The sequence below is a fragment of the Periplaneta americana genome, chromosome 11 (genome assembly GCF_040183065.1).
Source record: "Periplaneta americana isolate PAMFEO1 chromosome 11, P.americana_PAMFEO1_priV1, whole genome shotgun sequence".
In the NCBI taxonomy this organism is placed as follows: domain Eukaryota; kingdom Metazoa; phylum Arthropoda; class Insecta; order Blattodea; family Blattidae; genus Periplaneta; species Periplaneta americana.
In genome coordinates, this window is record NC_091127.1 from 59,715,053 (window position 1) to 59,729,094 (window position 14,042).

General features: G+C 33.4%; 1 protein-coding gene across 1 annotated transcript in view; it reads right to left on the minus strand.

Moving 5' to 3' along the window:
• Positions 1 to 14,042, minus strand: part of LOC138709047 (voltage-dependent calcium channel gamma-1 subunit) — a 133,376-nt gene that overhangs the window by 107,083 nt on the left and 12,251 nt on the right. The window contains exon 2 of the mRNA XM_069839541.1: positions 4,984 to 6,673. Coding sequence (XP_069695642.1) covers positions 4,984 to 5,314 — 331 coding nt within the window. The 5' untranslated portion in view covers positions 5,315 to 6,673. The remainder of the gene's footprint in view (positions 1 to 4,983; positions 6,674 to 14,042) is intronic.

Consider the following 14,042-nt stretch of genomic DNA (forward strand, 5'->3'; position numbering starts at 1 on the left):
TCGTATGAAGCAATATCGGAAGCTAAATTAACCGATTTGTATAATTAATTATTAATTCACCATTGGAAAGTGTAGTTTCTCTGTATGGCCATAATGCTATAATGTTATTACAGTAACTTCTGAGTGAATTGAGGACAGGTAAGATTAAAATAGTTTCTTATGCACAGAAAACTTGATAGGCTATTCTGTGTATTCATTTCCTGTATTTCTTAAAATAATGTTTATCTCAGAGAATTAACGACCAACGAGAGTGTATTGATTTAATATGCAGTAATAATACGTTAGCTTAGCATTTCATTATTTTATAATCCAAATTTTGACTATGCTCAATTGAATCGAGCTAAAATACATAAAATAGGCTACATATGCATTAAATGCAATGCAAAAAATTTGGGTAATGAGCCAAGCAGATTATGTTGCCCTGTTGTAAAATAAAATTTGTTCCTCCTGAGATTCAAGAGCCCCCATAACAAATTGAAAACTTACTTATCGGGGTACATCCGTTATCAACACACTTTTTATATAATATAATATAATATAATATAATATAATATAATATAATATAATATAATATAATATAATATAATATAATATAATATAATATAATATAATATAATATAATATAATATAATATAATATAAGTTATTTAAGTTATTTGAAGGATTCAGAACCATAGTGGGCCAAGCGCCATTTACTGAATACGTAGAAAACAAGAGTTAAAATTAAGTTATTACTATAATTCAATGGAAACATATAACAAGTAAAATAAAGTATACACATTAAATATAAATGATGTCAATGTTCATTAAAGTATGGATGCATGTAATAAAAATTAAGAAACATGTTAAAGGAATTGTCATTGCACCAAATGAGTGCTCTGTGGACCAAAATGATTCCATTTTAATTATTTAAATATAATTTAAATTAAGTAACATATTAAACGATTTATCCTTCTATCAAACATGAATATTCCCTGGATCAAATGTCCTATTTTAATTATGTAATTACTTTATATTTATTTCTAACGGGTGCAGCGGAGCGCACGGGTACGGCTAGTTAATTTAATAAAAACAATAATCGGCAGCTAGATTTCTAAATGATTAGGCAATAAACTGAATAGTTTGATTTACATTTCCTTAAAGCTGCTTTTAGTTGAGGTGTTTCTACAGAAATTAGGCTTTAAATTATTGTTATTTCTGATGTTATTTTCGTAAGCAGTGTTATTTAATAAAAAAAAACAAGTAAAATTTTCCCCCATTCAAGAAACAATATATATAGTGACTAGCATAATTTTCTAAATAAAGGTTTACAATGAGTTTTAATTTCCATATTGTCCATTAATCTTATGGCCCTTACCTTAAAAAAAAAAAGAATTTCATATGATATACAAGAGTGAATGTAGGAAAAATAAACAACTTTCAAAACTTACAGATTAACCTGATATTTAAGCATTCTTATCTGAAAGATCCGCTCTGTAAGTATTTTTACTTCAAGTTTGGCTTCAAGACGTATAAGCCCAGAAATTTGAAATTATAATTGTACTTGCTCAAATGTGATTAAATTATAAATCTTGATCACACAACTTTTAACACAATATCACTTAGAAATATATTTGTGATGATGATTTTCACGTGTTAAATGTAAAGTAAGTTTATAAATAACTAGTTGGCCAATTTCAGCTTAGAAGTAACCATCTTCAGCAGAGAAATTGGGTAATGTTACAAATTTTTCTCTCGAGCTCACACTTCGTGATTTTGTACGTGTGTGCTTTTAAAGAGCTGAAAAATATCATTAAGAGAATAATTTCCTCAATAACCTCCAAAGAAATCCTTTGTGGAAATTCAAACTTTTAGAAGCATATTCCAATTATTATATTTAAATGCAGGAAAAAACAATTACTATAACTGTCACAAAATACGACAAATATCAACCATTTATGTTTTATTTATTGATAATTATGACGCCATTTTTGATAAACCGAGTGATGGTCGTTGCCCGTGTCCGAGCGATTACCTCCTTGTCTTCCAACATAGTGAATTGAATCGGTCATTTGTAAAACCACATGAGTCACAGAAAATAAGTTTCGAGAAAAACAGAAAAAAAACTGATTATAGTTAATGGATTTTCTGTTAGGTCTGTGAAATTTTTACAGGAGGACCATACATTAGTATGTCTGATTACAAAAGCACTGTATCTTAATTATCAGTGAGTAGCTTAATATCAAAGACGGACATCTGACTTCAATCGAAATTTAGATAGCTGTAGTTTTTCATACAATTTTTCATGCTCTTTCCAGTTATAGTGAAACCATATGCAAACTCTAACACTACATTTATAAAATAAATTGTGTTAAATATTACAAAGAACACTGTGAATTAAAAAATTGCCTCTAGATCAAAACTATGGAGATGACAGATGTCCGTCTTTGATATTAAGCTACTGATCTCATTTCATATCATTTTAAAATATTTTGTAATTTCTTGGACTTATGTTGTTTTAACAAGTACCAATAATAACAACTTCAGTATCCTGTCAAAATATGGAGTGTATTGTTTGTTGTAGTGTGAAATACATTATTATACAGTTTTAAATCACTTTATATTGTTATTTTTATTTCATATTGAAAACGATTCATATCATTCACGAATTAAATTCAAAATATCATACCCGACTTAAAAAAAAGTTATCCGCGAGTAATTAATTTTCATGTCAGTGTGTCAGATATTTAAAGGCAATGTATGAGTACAGGCATATCTTTAGTTCACAATAAGAAAATAACATAAATAGCATATTATCCCTCCAAAAAAGACGGTGTTTCTTGCGTTGGGATCTCTCTTCGAGGACTTTTTCTCTTTATATCATGCACTTCTACAAATCCTTGAAGGTACACTGGTCTTGTTCATTTTTGCTTTCAAACGACGGAGTTTTATTAAAAATTCTATTCTATCTGGTACAGATACTTTCATAGAACACTGTTGATTATTTTTTCTCCTGCAGAACTCTTGGAACTACACTCACTGTCCAACACCTTGACAAAGAAGTGCATGATGGCAAATGCGTCATGACTTCATCATGACGTTAAGCGTTAAAGCCATATGAGTCCGGGACTGATGTGATTTTGAAATAACTAAATGTTTTAAAATTTTATAGAATGCTTAGTAATGATCGGACTCATGTTGTTTTGACTGGAAATGATGCGTCTACCCATAGTGCTTCGTATAGTACCGGTAACTCATTTTCGTAAAAATGTGGACTCATGTGGTTTTACAAATGACCGATTCAATTTGTGATCCGGGTTCGATTCTCGTTTGAGTCAAAATGGAATTTGTAGTGAACAAAGTGAGTGCTGAGAGGTTTCCTCGAGGTTCTCCTGTTTCCCTTTACTGTAATCATAATCATTCCACTAATATTTCACAATTACCCTATATGAAGCTTTCGGTCAGGTCTTCAGAACAAATAAAGAATAACGACTGAAGTTGAACATGTCCAGAATTGTGTTTAATAAATATAATAATTGTCATTGAAAAAAGAAAAAGAATAAAAGGCTATACGAATACTGACAGAATATGAGAGAATACCTGCGCTATATCCATAGTTCCCATTCTTAAAAAAATAAATAAAAGAGAAAGAAAGAAAATGCTATAAGAATACTGACAGGTTCCCCTTCGACGCATGTTGCTGACCCTTTTCTTCAGAGAAACTATTTTAACTATGGTAAATCTGTACATATTGAATTGTTTATTATGTGTTAAGAAAAACCTCAAGAATTATATTAATAGACCCGAACTTTACAGTTACAGTACGAAATATAATTTTATTATCTTTCTGAATCAAATATTAGATAGAGTAAATGAAATAATTATTTTATCTCGGTTGCAGTTGCTGTATTCAATAAATGACCACAACAAACACATGTTGTCGCATATTTTAACAGATTTAAAACCATCTTGCAACGTTGGATAATATAAAACCCTTTTATGATACTGAGGAACTTTTCGACACTTCTGTAGATCTAAATACTGTATTTTTCAGTAATGTATATTGTTAATGTTTTTTTAAATACGTTATTTTACGACGCTTTATCAACAGGTTTTGTTATTTAGTGTCTGAATGAGATGAAGGCAATAATGCCGGTGAAATGAGTCCCGGATCCAGCACCGAAAGTTACCCAGCATTTGCTCATATTAGGTTGAGCGAAAGCTTCGGAAAAACCTCAATCAGGTACAGCGCATGCATTTTGTCAAGACACTCGCGATGCGCAGTAGGGGAACAACGTTTCTGTGTAAGGGGTAGGAGTAGAAAGGAAGGTCGGGCGTGTGTCTACCGAGTTCAAGGCAAAAGCTAACCCATTCCCCTATAATTCGTAAGTAGACTCATCCGATCTCATGCGGAATTCTGTAGGAAGAGTGGGGAGTGTCTGGACATAATTCATGAGCTGTAACTTGCCCCGACCGGGAATCGAACCCGGGCCACCTGGTTTCGCGGCCAGACGCGCTAACCGTTACTCCACAGGTGGACTTGTTAATGTTATTTTGGTGTTTATTTTAATTTAAAATGCATTTGTTCTTTGTTTCCTTGTATTTATCTATGTTGTTATAGTTCATAACTGTCTGTAGCATCATTCTCGATGCTCATTTAATTAAATACAAAAAGGAAATAGAGTGATTGTGACGTTTAAGCAGACGTCACTTCTTATTTCATGAAATTATCACTGCGAAGAATATTTTAAATTTTATTTGCACTGGATATAAAACTTTTAATTTTAAAATAAAAACTAGGCTTTTAATTTTAATCTACTTTTTTTATAATCATATATTGATAACTACAGAAGAAACAAGTTTTATTGACTAAACGGTTAAGTGTAGAATGATGATAATTGAGAATATTACATACATATGAAGGTTCATGAAAATAAAGTGAAACACGTAGAATTAATTGCGGAGAAACTTGGAAACCAGTCTAAATGTAAGAGATTGTACTTACTAAAAATGATGATCTTGCTGGTGGTGTTAACGGTTGCATCTCCCGTGCCCATGGCTGTGATATTTGTAGCGTTGGCGGCTGTCGCAGCAGTTAAATTTGTGAACGAAGTGCGACAAATTCTCCAGAGTCCAGAATTACTCTTGAGAAAATACCTCTTGGTCTCGTTCACATAGATTCCATTTGGTTCACCACTCACAACGAACCACCAGTCCGTGGAGACAGCAACGATCCAGAGCACGATAGACAGTCCGACCATGGCCGTGCATAGGAACAGCACTCTCCTCTCGAACATCAGTTTCTTATTTAATTTTTTCTCGCGTTTGTTACCCATCTTCGCGTTATATAAACGATTTTAAACTAAAAATAACATCTACTTTTCTACACCACTGAACTCAGTTAGTTTTCAACACGTGTGTAACATATGATAAAAGATTTTAGTCAGTTGTGAGTCACTTATTTGTGAACACCTTTTCCTTTAAGTATTAATTTGGCAGAGTAAAGACAATTTTATGTGTGTGTGATTTAGATGAAAGGCACGTGTGAAGCTAATTAACACTCAGTAATGTAGCAGTTAGTATTTCCACTTTGTGTCTTCTAACACCAACGTGACTTTCAACATGAAGAAGGCCGAATTACTTTTTTATTTATACTTCAGCTCACTTAATCAATAAGTAAAGTAAGTATAATTTATATTATATATTTAAATAAAGTGGTGTTGCACTATATGATTCTCAAGGCACATATTTTTCAGTGTTAGAGTTCTAAAATATTTCTGTAGTTATGAGAGTGTGTATATTTTACGTTAACTTATAATTATTTCTTTTTGCACTTATATTTTGATAGTCACAGCTTTATAGCACTTCTGACTATCTTCAAACTTATTTGAAAATATTTTTTCACAATTGTTTAACACAGTTACCGGTATATTACACCGGCATTTAATGGTCAGAGTTTCTAAAAAATTCTACAGATATCTGTGTAATGAACTTATTTTTTAATTAATATATTATACAATTCCCGATATGACAACATTTTACATAAATCCACTAATGCCTGAAGATAATCCCAGTTTGCAGTATCTTCACCGTAATCTTACGCTTAGCACGATGGAACTGCTGAAACTTCTTGCCTTGAGCTACCCTTCAAAGTGACTGATGCGATTAGATTGATTCGTTGCTACAAACAGATCATAGTGGTCTTGCTTGAAAAACACGACGTTAAAACCTCACGTCTATTTCTGTGAAACAATCTGTTTATTCGTATGATGTAAATACTATTTCGTGCCACTTAAATAACCACTGAATAATCTCCTTGTCTTCAAAACAAAACACACCCCTAAACAGTACTCTTATTGTTCGTGTACATTATCAGACACAGAGGTTATCACAACACTAAGGCGCCACAAGCAGATCTAATAGTCTTATTTTTTTATACAACTTTCTTGGCAGTTAATTATTTTTTATTATTTTCTTGATATGACTTGAAATCACATTTGTCAATAATTTTTCCCCTTGGACTTTAGTAACTACTCGTGGTGGTGAAAGTGGACGACTGAAGATTGTTTACCGGCCGGGCCAAAACCATTTAGGCAGCTGTTTCTTTATTTTTTCCCCCTCCTTAGCTATTGTTATAGCTGAAGCCGGGCAGCATGCCAGAAGCCAAGTTCAAAGTCGATGTGCCAAACCAGAACCTGCGAAAACACGAGATGCTATATATCACACTCTTGCATTAAAGCACATGTGTAAAGTGAATCGATTGAAGTAGCGTTTACACGTAACTAGACCACGAGGGTTGTGTGCGGGAGAAGGAGTAAAGTGCTCCCATAACCTCAAAAACAAGCTCATATATCGGGAAAAATGAACATTTTTTTACTTTATTACTTCATAATGTGTTTAATGTTTACGATATTGTATTCTTTACACGTTTCCTTTTTCCCTGATGTTATATCGAGCTTTATTATTGTAATAAAACCAACGGGTAAATGTACGTGTTTGTAAGGACCAAATATTAAATGCTGATGAGTGAAGTTGGGTGCAATGGATGTTTCATATTATAAGACGCAGTTCTAACGCTGCACGGAAGTAGAGAATGTAAGTTCGAATCCAATATACGTCAATGTTATACTTTCTTTTCATTGGTTAATGCCCAACATTGTACCGACCTCGTATTATACGATGAAAAGAAACCAGAGAATGATTTTAATGTAAAACTAAAAGAAGGGTATGCGAATACTTGATTTCGTGGATAGGTGATTAGTGTCAGATGAGATTTTTATGGACGATTTTTTTTTTCAAACTTTATTCATACATTCGTTGGCTCACTTCCTCTAAATTGTATCACCAAAATGTTAATAATTATTAGCATTTATTAACTTTTTATTTAATGGTAATTAACTTAATAGAGAAATTTAACAAACTTAAATTTGTTAAAATATGAACACAATTTCGAAAATTCCGCAGGAAAACAAAGTAAGAACTGACACTGTAACATGCTTTAGTATCAAGTATTTTTACAACGAAACAGAAAGTCAGTAACATCAACAACAATAATAATAATAATAATAATAATAATAATAATAATAATAGTCGTAATTTTATACGCTGTAAAATGAAAATAAGTTAGTGAACAAATAAATTCACAGAGTAAACTCGATAATAAACAAAAACTTCTGATAATCTGAATAAATAAATTCAACACATTTTAGGTCTGATTAGTGAAATGTGCTAGTAGTCAGTAATGTATGCAATGAAGGGGGAACGGAACTGGCTTATTCGGTGGATTACATTTGCGCCAAGCACTGTCTTCTATTGGTTACAAAAGCGCCAAATGACCACATAACGAAAGCGCCATTGGCAATGCTACAAAACACCACCATCGGTATACCTTTATACTTTGGTAATACTGATTAACGGTTTATTAAATGTGTTCAGTTGTATCTCAGTGTATCAGTCTTGTGCGGAAATGAACTTCACTGTGACTACCTCTAATAAAGGTGTGCTTTGTAGTGATAGTTTTAAATCTAGAAAAATATGAGTGATGATCTGTGGAGAAATATCATGGAGGTGTACTTTCAAAGCTTGTTAAAATAGAAATGTAACCAACGATCTATTTTAAGTGAATGTGGAAACCATTCACATGAAACATTTACCGCGTACAGTCGGCCTGTGTAGCGCAATCGGTATAGTGCTGGCCTTCTGTGCTCGAGGTTGCGGATTCGATCATGGCATAGGTCGATGGCATTTACGTGTGCTTAAATGCGACAAGCTTATGTCAGTATATTTACTGGCATGTAAAAGAACTCCTGCGGGACAAAATTCCGGCACATCGGCGACGCTTATATAACCTCGGCAGTTGCGAGCGTCATTAAATAAACCATATATACTTTTTTCTGCCGCGTACATATTGGATAGCCATGTATTACGAAATAGTTGTAAGCGTAAAGCAGAGAAGCAGCTAGATGAGAAACCGAGTAAAATAATACGACGGGAGTTATGTGTAGTAGTAACCGGTAAACTTACATACAAGAAATCATGTATGTTATGTTTACATTTCTCGTTTTTTCAACCTCGCGTCTCGATTACGCCAGATGTGCAGGCAATAATAACCTTCACATCGTTGTCACAGTGCACTACGTTTTAAAATTCCTTTGCAGAACGAAAACTTACATTTATTCGGATCAGATTTCTGCACATTTAAATGAAAAAAACTAAAATTCTTTCAGTAATTTATTATTGTAATACACTGTTCTCTTAAATTGACTGATAATATTGGGAATTAATTCAATAGCTTTCACAAAATAAGCTATGAAATGTTTCATATAAAATATTTTTTCCCCTTGAAAAGAAACAAAAACGAGCAAAATTGTGTTAAACTTTTTTATTTGAAATATCTCAAAGAACAATCCTTTGAAATTAATGATATTACTTACGGTTCACCCTGTATGTCAGTCATAAGACCAATATCAACAAATGGCTGTGAATACCAAACAGAGATCATTTAACGAAACAACGGAGAAGAAAGTGCTGAGAAAAATTACACAATCATTAAGATATCGTACACAAAGTTCGCAGTTATATTATTCGAGAGAAACGCAAAGTAGAACCAATAAACCTTTGGATTAGTAAGAATTGAAATGAACACAATCAGAATAGACAACAGATTGGTGAAAATAATACGCGACTGAGTACCCAAACAAAAAATACCTTTAAGACTGCAGCTACTTTGGAAGTACGTATTTTATGATTAGATCTCGGATTTTTAGGATCTAAAAATGTAGATTTAGGCACCTAAAATAGACTTAAAAACTGTAAAATAGGCTCTGAAAATACCATTTTAGGCTTTTAAAATGTGTAATATCACATAATATACACAATAACACTATCATTAACAGGAAAATGGATGTGAGAAATATGAAATTAATAAAATAAATTAAGTTAACTAAATATAGTAAATTTATTTATTGACCACAAAATAAAATTATTGTCATATTTTAAAATTATTTCGATGCTCTCATTCTCCTATTCATAGTTGGCACTGGAATACATCACAATAATTTTTTTCTAGATTTGCAGGTGTTAAACTGCATTTTTTATCTGAAAGAATCATTTTGTAAACCGAAAAAGACCGTTCAACTGACACTGACGTGATAGGTGCGTATTTAAACTTAGCTATATTTTCTATGTTTATTTTTTCCGGTAGAGCTCTACCCTCCCCATTAATAACATCACATACACTATTCAGAATTTGAACAGCCAGGACAGCGACAACTTGGCACTTCCTCCACGAAAATACACTCGCCCATTCTCTGCATCTGATTTAGACCAAACACAGTATTGCCGTATTTCGTCATGCTCCCTACTCCCCCGACATTGCTCCGTGTGATTCTTGGTTATTCCCCAAGTTTAAAATACCGCAGAAAGGAACCTGATTTGAATTAAGTTAAGACATTATGCGCAAAGCGACGGCCCAGCTGAATATCATTCCAAAAGATGCGTTCCAGAAGTGCTTCCAACAATGGCGGGACCGCTAGGAGAAGTGTGTGCATTACCAAGGGGACTACTTTGAAGGAAATTAGAGTAAATGTATTGTGTATGTATAAATGCATTTTTGTCGAAAGAAGGTTCGATATTTTTTAACACACTTCGTATGTCAGAGATTGATTTTTGTTAAAAAAATCATAAATTAAAGAAAAAACATTCTGATATTACAACTTAACTTCGTATTTTCCGGGAAATAAAAACATTCCGAAGATCTGCAGAAATATTTAATTTAGGCAATTTTTGGCTCAAAAACACAAAATAGGTACTAATGAATAAAAGAGGCATATTTAGGTATAGTTAAACTCTGCTAGGTAGTATAACTTTTCATGAAACGTGTATCTACATCATTAGTTTTTATTTATTCCTTCAGGAAAAAGTCACAAAATCTAAAATCAGAAGTCTACATTGCAGCTAAATGAAAAGAACAAGCAACGAACTATTAGCTTTCAAGCATAAAGGAAGCAGTATATATTGCTGAAAAAATAGATAGATAGATTTATTGTGCAATATTATACACACAGATATACTATATTATCAGAATTTTCTCTTAAATCCAATGCACGGGACTTCTGACCATACGTGCTATGTAAAATAAGTCCTACTTGGTAGGTTTCACCCCTCTCATCTATGATTAGATCCAACCACTCTCCAAAAGAACACACAGATTAATATGAAAATGACACAAACAAAACACATCCCCACGAGGTAATCATCATTATCGAACGATTTATGGCCGGAGGTGGAGACAGTAGCGCCGCACTAACCTAACATACAAACAGACATAAAAGTGTATAATTCAGTAGTTACCATTGTCCCTTCGTCAGTATGCATTATAAACTTCAACAGCTGAAGTTCTAATCTCTCTCTCCTTCTAGTCTTTTGTTCTCTATTCCCCATGATGTCAAGACATGCAAGCGAACTCCTATTCTGACTTAGCATCGAGGGTGGTAGATATTTTCTCCGGATATGTTCCGTTTCGTCACACTGGAATAAAATGTGTCTCCAGGATTCCTTTTCCCCTCACAGTGGACAAAGGCGCTCTCCTTCTTCGTTGACAATTTTATTACCCTTCCATGCCCCCAATCTTAGCCATGCTAAACCTGCTCTATTGTCTTTGTTACAAGAATTTATGTTGTCACACCTCCCCAATTAAGCATAAGATCTGGAAGAAAAATAAAAAAACTGACAAAAGTTATTAACTAATGTAAGATAATAAAAAATAGTAATTAAGGGAATGGAAGCATTATTAAACAGATTGTAAAAAGAAGAGAAGAGAGAAAAGATAAAAGTGAAAAGAAGACAAAAATAGAAAATGATTGTGCAAAAAAATAAAAGGATTAAAACAGATAGCTATTGTGAGATTGAAATAGTGTATTTCAGTGACAATCATGCAATTAATTACTTTAAAGTGACTTCGTCTTCACTAAATTAAATCTACCTCGCCACAGGCACTGGGCCAACGAGTTACATACAAAAAGCAAAGTTCCACGTGTCACAATTTGTCTTATATTTAATACATTTCATATTGTGAATTCAACTTAACACCGAAGAGGATTTTACGACTAATATAAGAGAGCGCTAATTTTTTGTGTAAAGCTAAACATACAGTACCACAGGGAACATATGACGTCAAGTGTCCATACTACGTGACGGAAATTGTGTATTATGATTGAAGATCACTAAGTTTCGCAATTCAGTTAATTTTTCTACGACAGTCGTATTTGACTTGGCTTGGCCTTCTATTCGGGGTATGTACTAGGGCGTGTCGAAAAAGGCCGACATCTTTTTTTTCGAAATTAAAAATTTAAGGGTTCGCAAAAGTTGCATTATGGTACCAACGTTTCGAACAAAAATTTGGACCTCCTAGAAACATTTTTAACCGAGCAGGTGTAGGCCTAAAGCTTAGCGTATAAAGTTAATTTTTTATCTTCATAATTCTTCTGTGCATGGTCAATGAGATTTCTTTTTTACAATTTTTTAGTTTCTGAAAAGTTATTAAAAAGAGAAACTTAAGTTTTCATTTGCTATTATGGACTTGTGTCTGGGTGGAATAAAAGTCATAATATAGTAAAATGATCAATTTGCTTTAAGTCTTATTTTCGAACATTTTGTCGCTATTAATGGTTTATTAGGGAAAACACGGAAATTCTACTTGAAGCAAGTAAAGCGATAGGGTTGGAAGTAAATCCCGAAAAGACTAAGTATATGATTATGTCTCGTGACCAGAATATTGTACGAAATGGAAATATAAAAATTGGAGGTTTATCCTTCGAAGAGGTGGAAAAATTCAAATATCTTGGAGCAACAGTAACAAATATAAATGACACTCAGGAGGAAATTAAACTCAGAATAAATATGGGAAATGCATGCTATTATTCGGTTGAGAAGCTTTTGTCATCTAGTCTGCTGTCAAAAAATCTGAAAGTTAGAATTTATAAAAGAGTTATATTACCGGTTGTTCTATATGGTTATGAAGCTTGGACTCTCACTTTGAGAGAGGAACAGAGATTAAGGGTGTTTGAGAATAAGGTGCTTAGGAAAATATTTGGGGCTAAGAGGGATGAAGTTACAGGAGAATGGAGAAAGTTACACAACGCAGAGTTGCACGCATTGTATTCTTCACCTGACATAATTAGGAACATTAAATCCAGACGCTTGAGATGGGCAGGGCATGTAGCGCGTATGAGCGAATCCAGAAATGCATATAGAGTGTTAGTTGGGAGGCTGGCGGGAAAAAGACCTTTGGGGAGGCCGAGATGTAGATGGGAAGATAATATTAAAATAGATTTGAGGGAGGTGGGATATGATGGTACAGACCGGATTAATGTTGCTCAGGATAGGAATTAATGGGGGGCTTATGTGAGGGCGGCAATGAACCTCCGGGTTCCTTAAAAGCCAATAAATATTAATGGTTTATGTTTACATATTATGCCGTTACTGTGATCACTTTATGATGTACTGGAGAAATATTATGTTGACCACTTAAAATTTGTATGTCTCTGTACTTAAACTACAGATGCCAACATTGTATTAATGAGGAAGCTTGTAAGTAATAATTGTTTTGTTGTGTACAATTGTAATATTATTGTTTGTAATTAAGTCACTACTGCTCACTTGCAATGTAAATAAATACATATATTATATTTATATTTTGACTGTTGTTACATCCTAGTAGTTGTATTACTCTAAGAAGTGTTGAAACGCTTTGAGAAAACAGGAATCCTATCAACTACTTCATGTGTATATGAATATTGCTCTCTGCTGAAGTTGTTTCTCTCTGGCCAATTTTATTGAGTTAATCGAGCTTCTGCGTTTCTTTTCACATTTATTCGTATTTGCCTTTATGTCCATTCTCCTCTTCACAGTGTATTTTTCTTTTCTCTATTCATTTCTTTTTCTCTTCCTTTATATCTTTCTCTTAATCTTTTCTTTCCTCTTATAATTGTTTTTCTTTCATTAATTCCTTTACTATCACATTTATTTTTCATTTTTTCCTTCCCTTTCTGTTTCTTTTTCCTTTTTAAAGTCTTTTTGTTCTACTTATTTCATTTTCCCTTCCCTTTCAATTATTCTCTTTCCTTCGCACATTTTATCCATGTGAATTCCTTTCCTCCTCTCTTTCTTGCCACACATATTTTCTCCTTTTTCTATTGCTTAATGCTTTCTATTCACTCTTTTCTCTGCTTTCTACAGGGTGAGTTTTAATTCCACCGACAAAGTTCAGGGGGTGATTCCTGGCTGAAAATAGAGCACAAAAGTTCATATCACTAGTGTCCGGGAATGCATAGTTTCCACGGTAGGTGGCACTGACGACATTCTCTCATAACTTGCAGTGTGCATTTTGTGTGTTGCAGATAGTGTGATTTAAGCAACGTAGAAGCACAATGGTCCGGTATTCATTCCAGGAACAAGTCGAGATGGTGTTCGTGTATGGTCAAGCAGTTGGAAACAGTCGAGAGGTGCATGGCCTGCTCGATCACCGGAATTAAACCCCCTCGATTTTTACTTATGGGGACATCC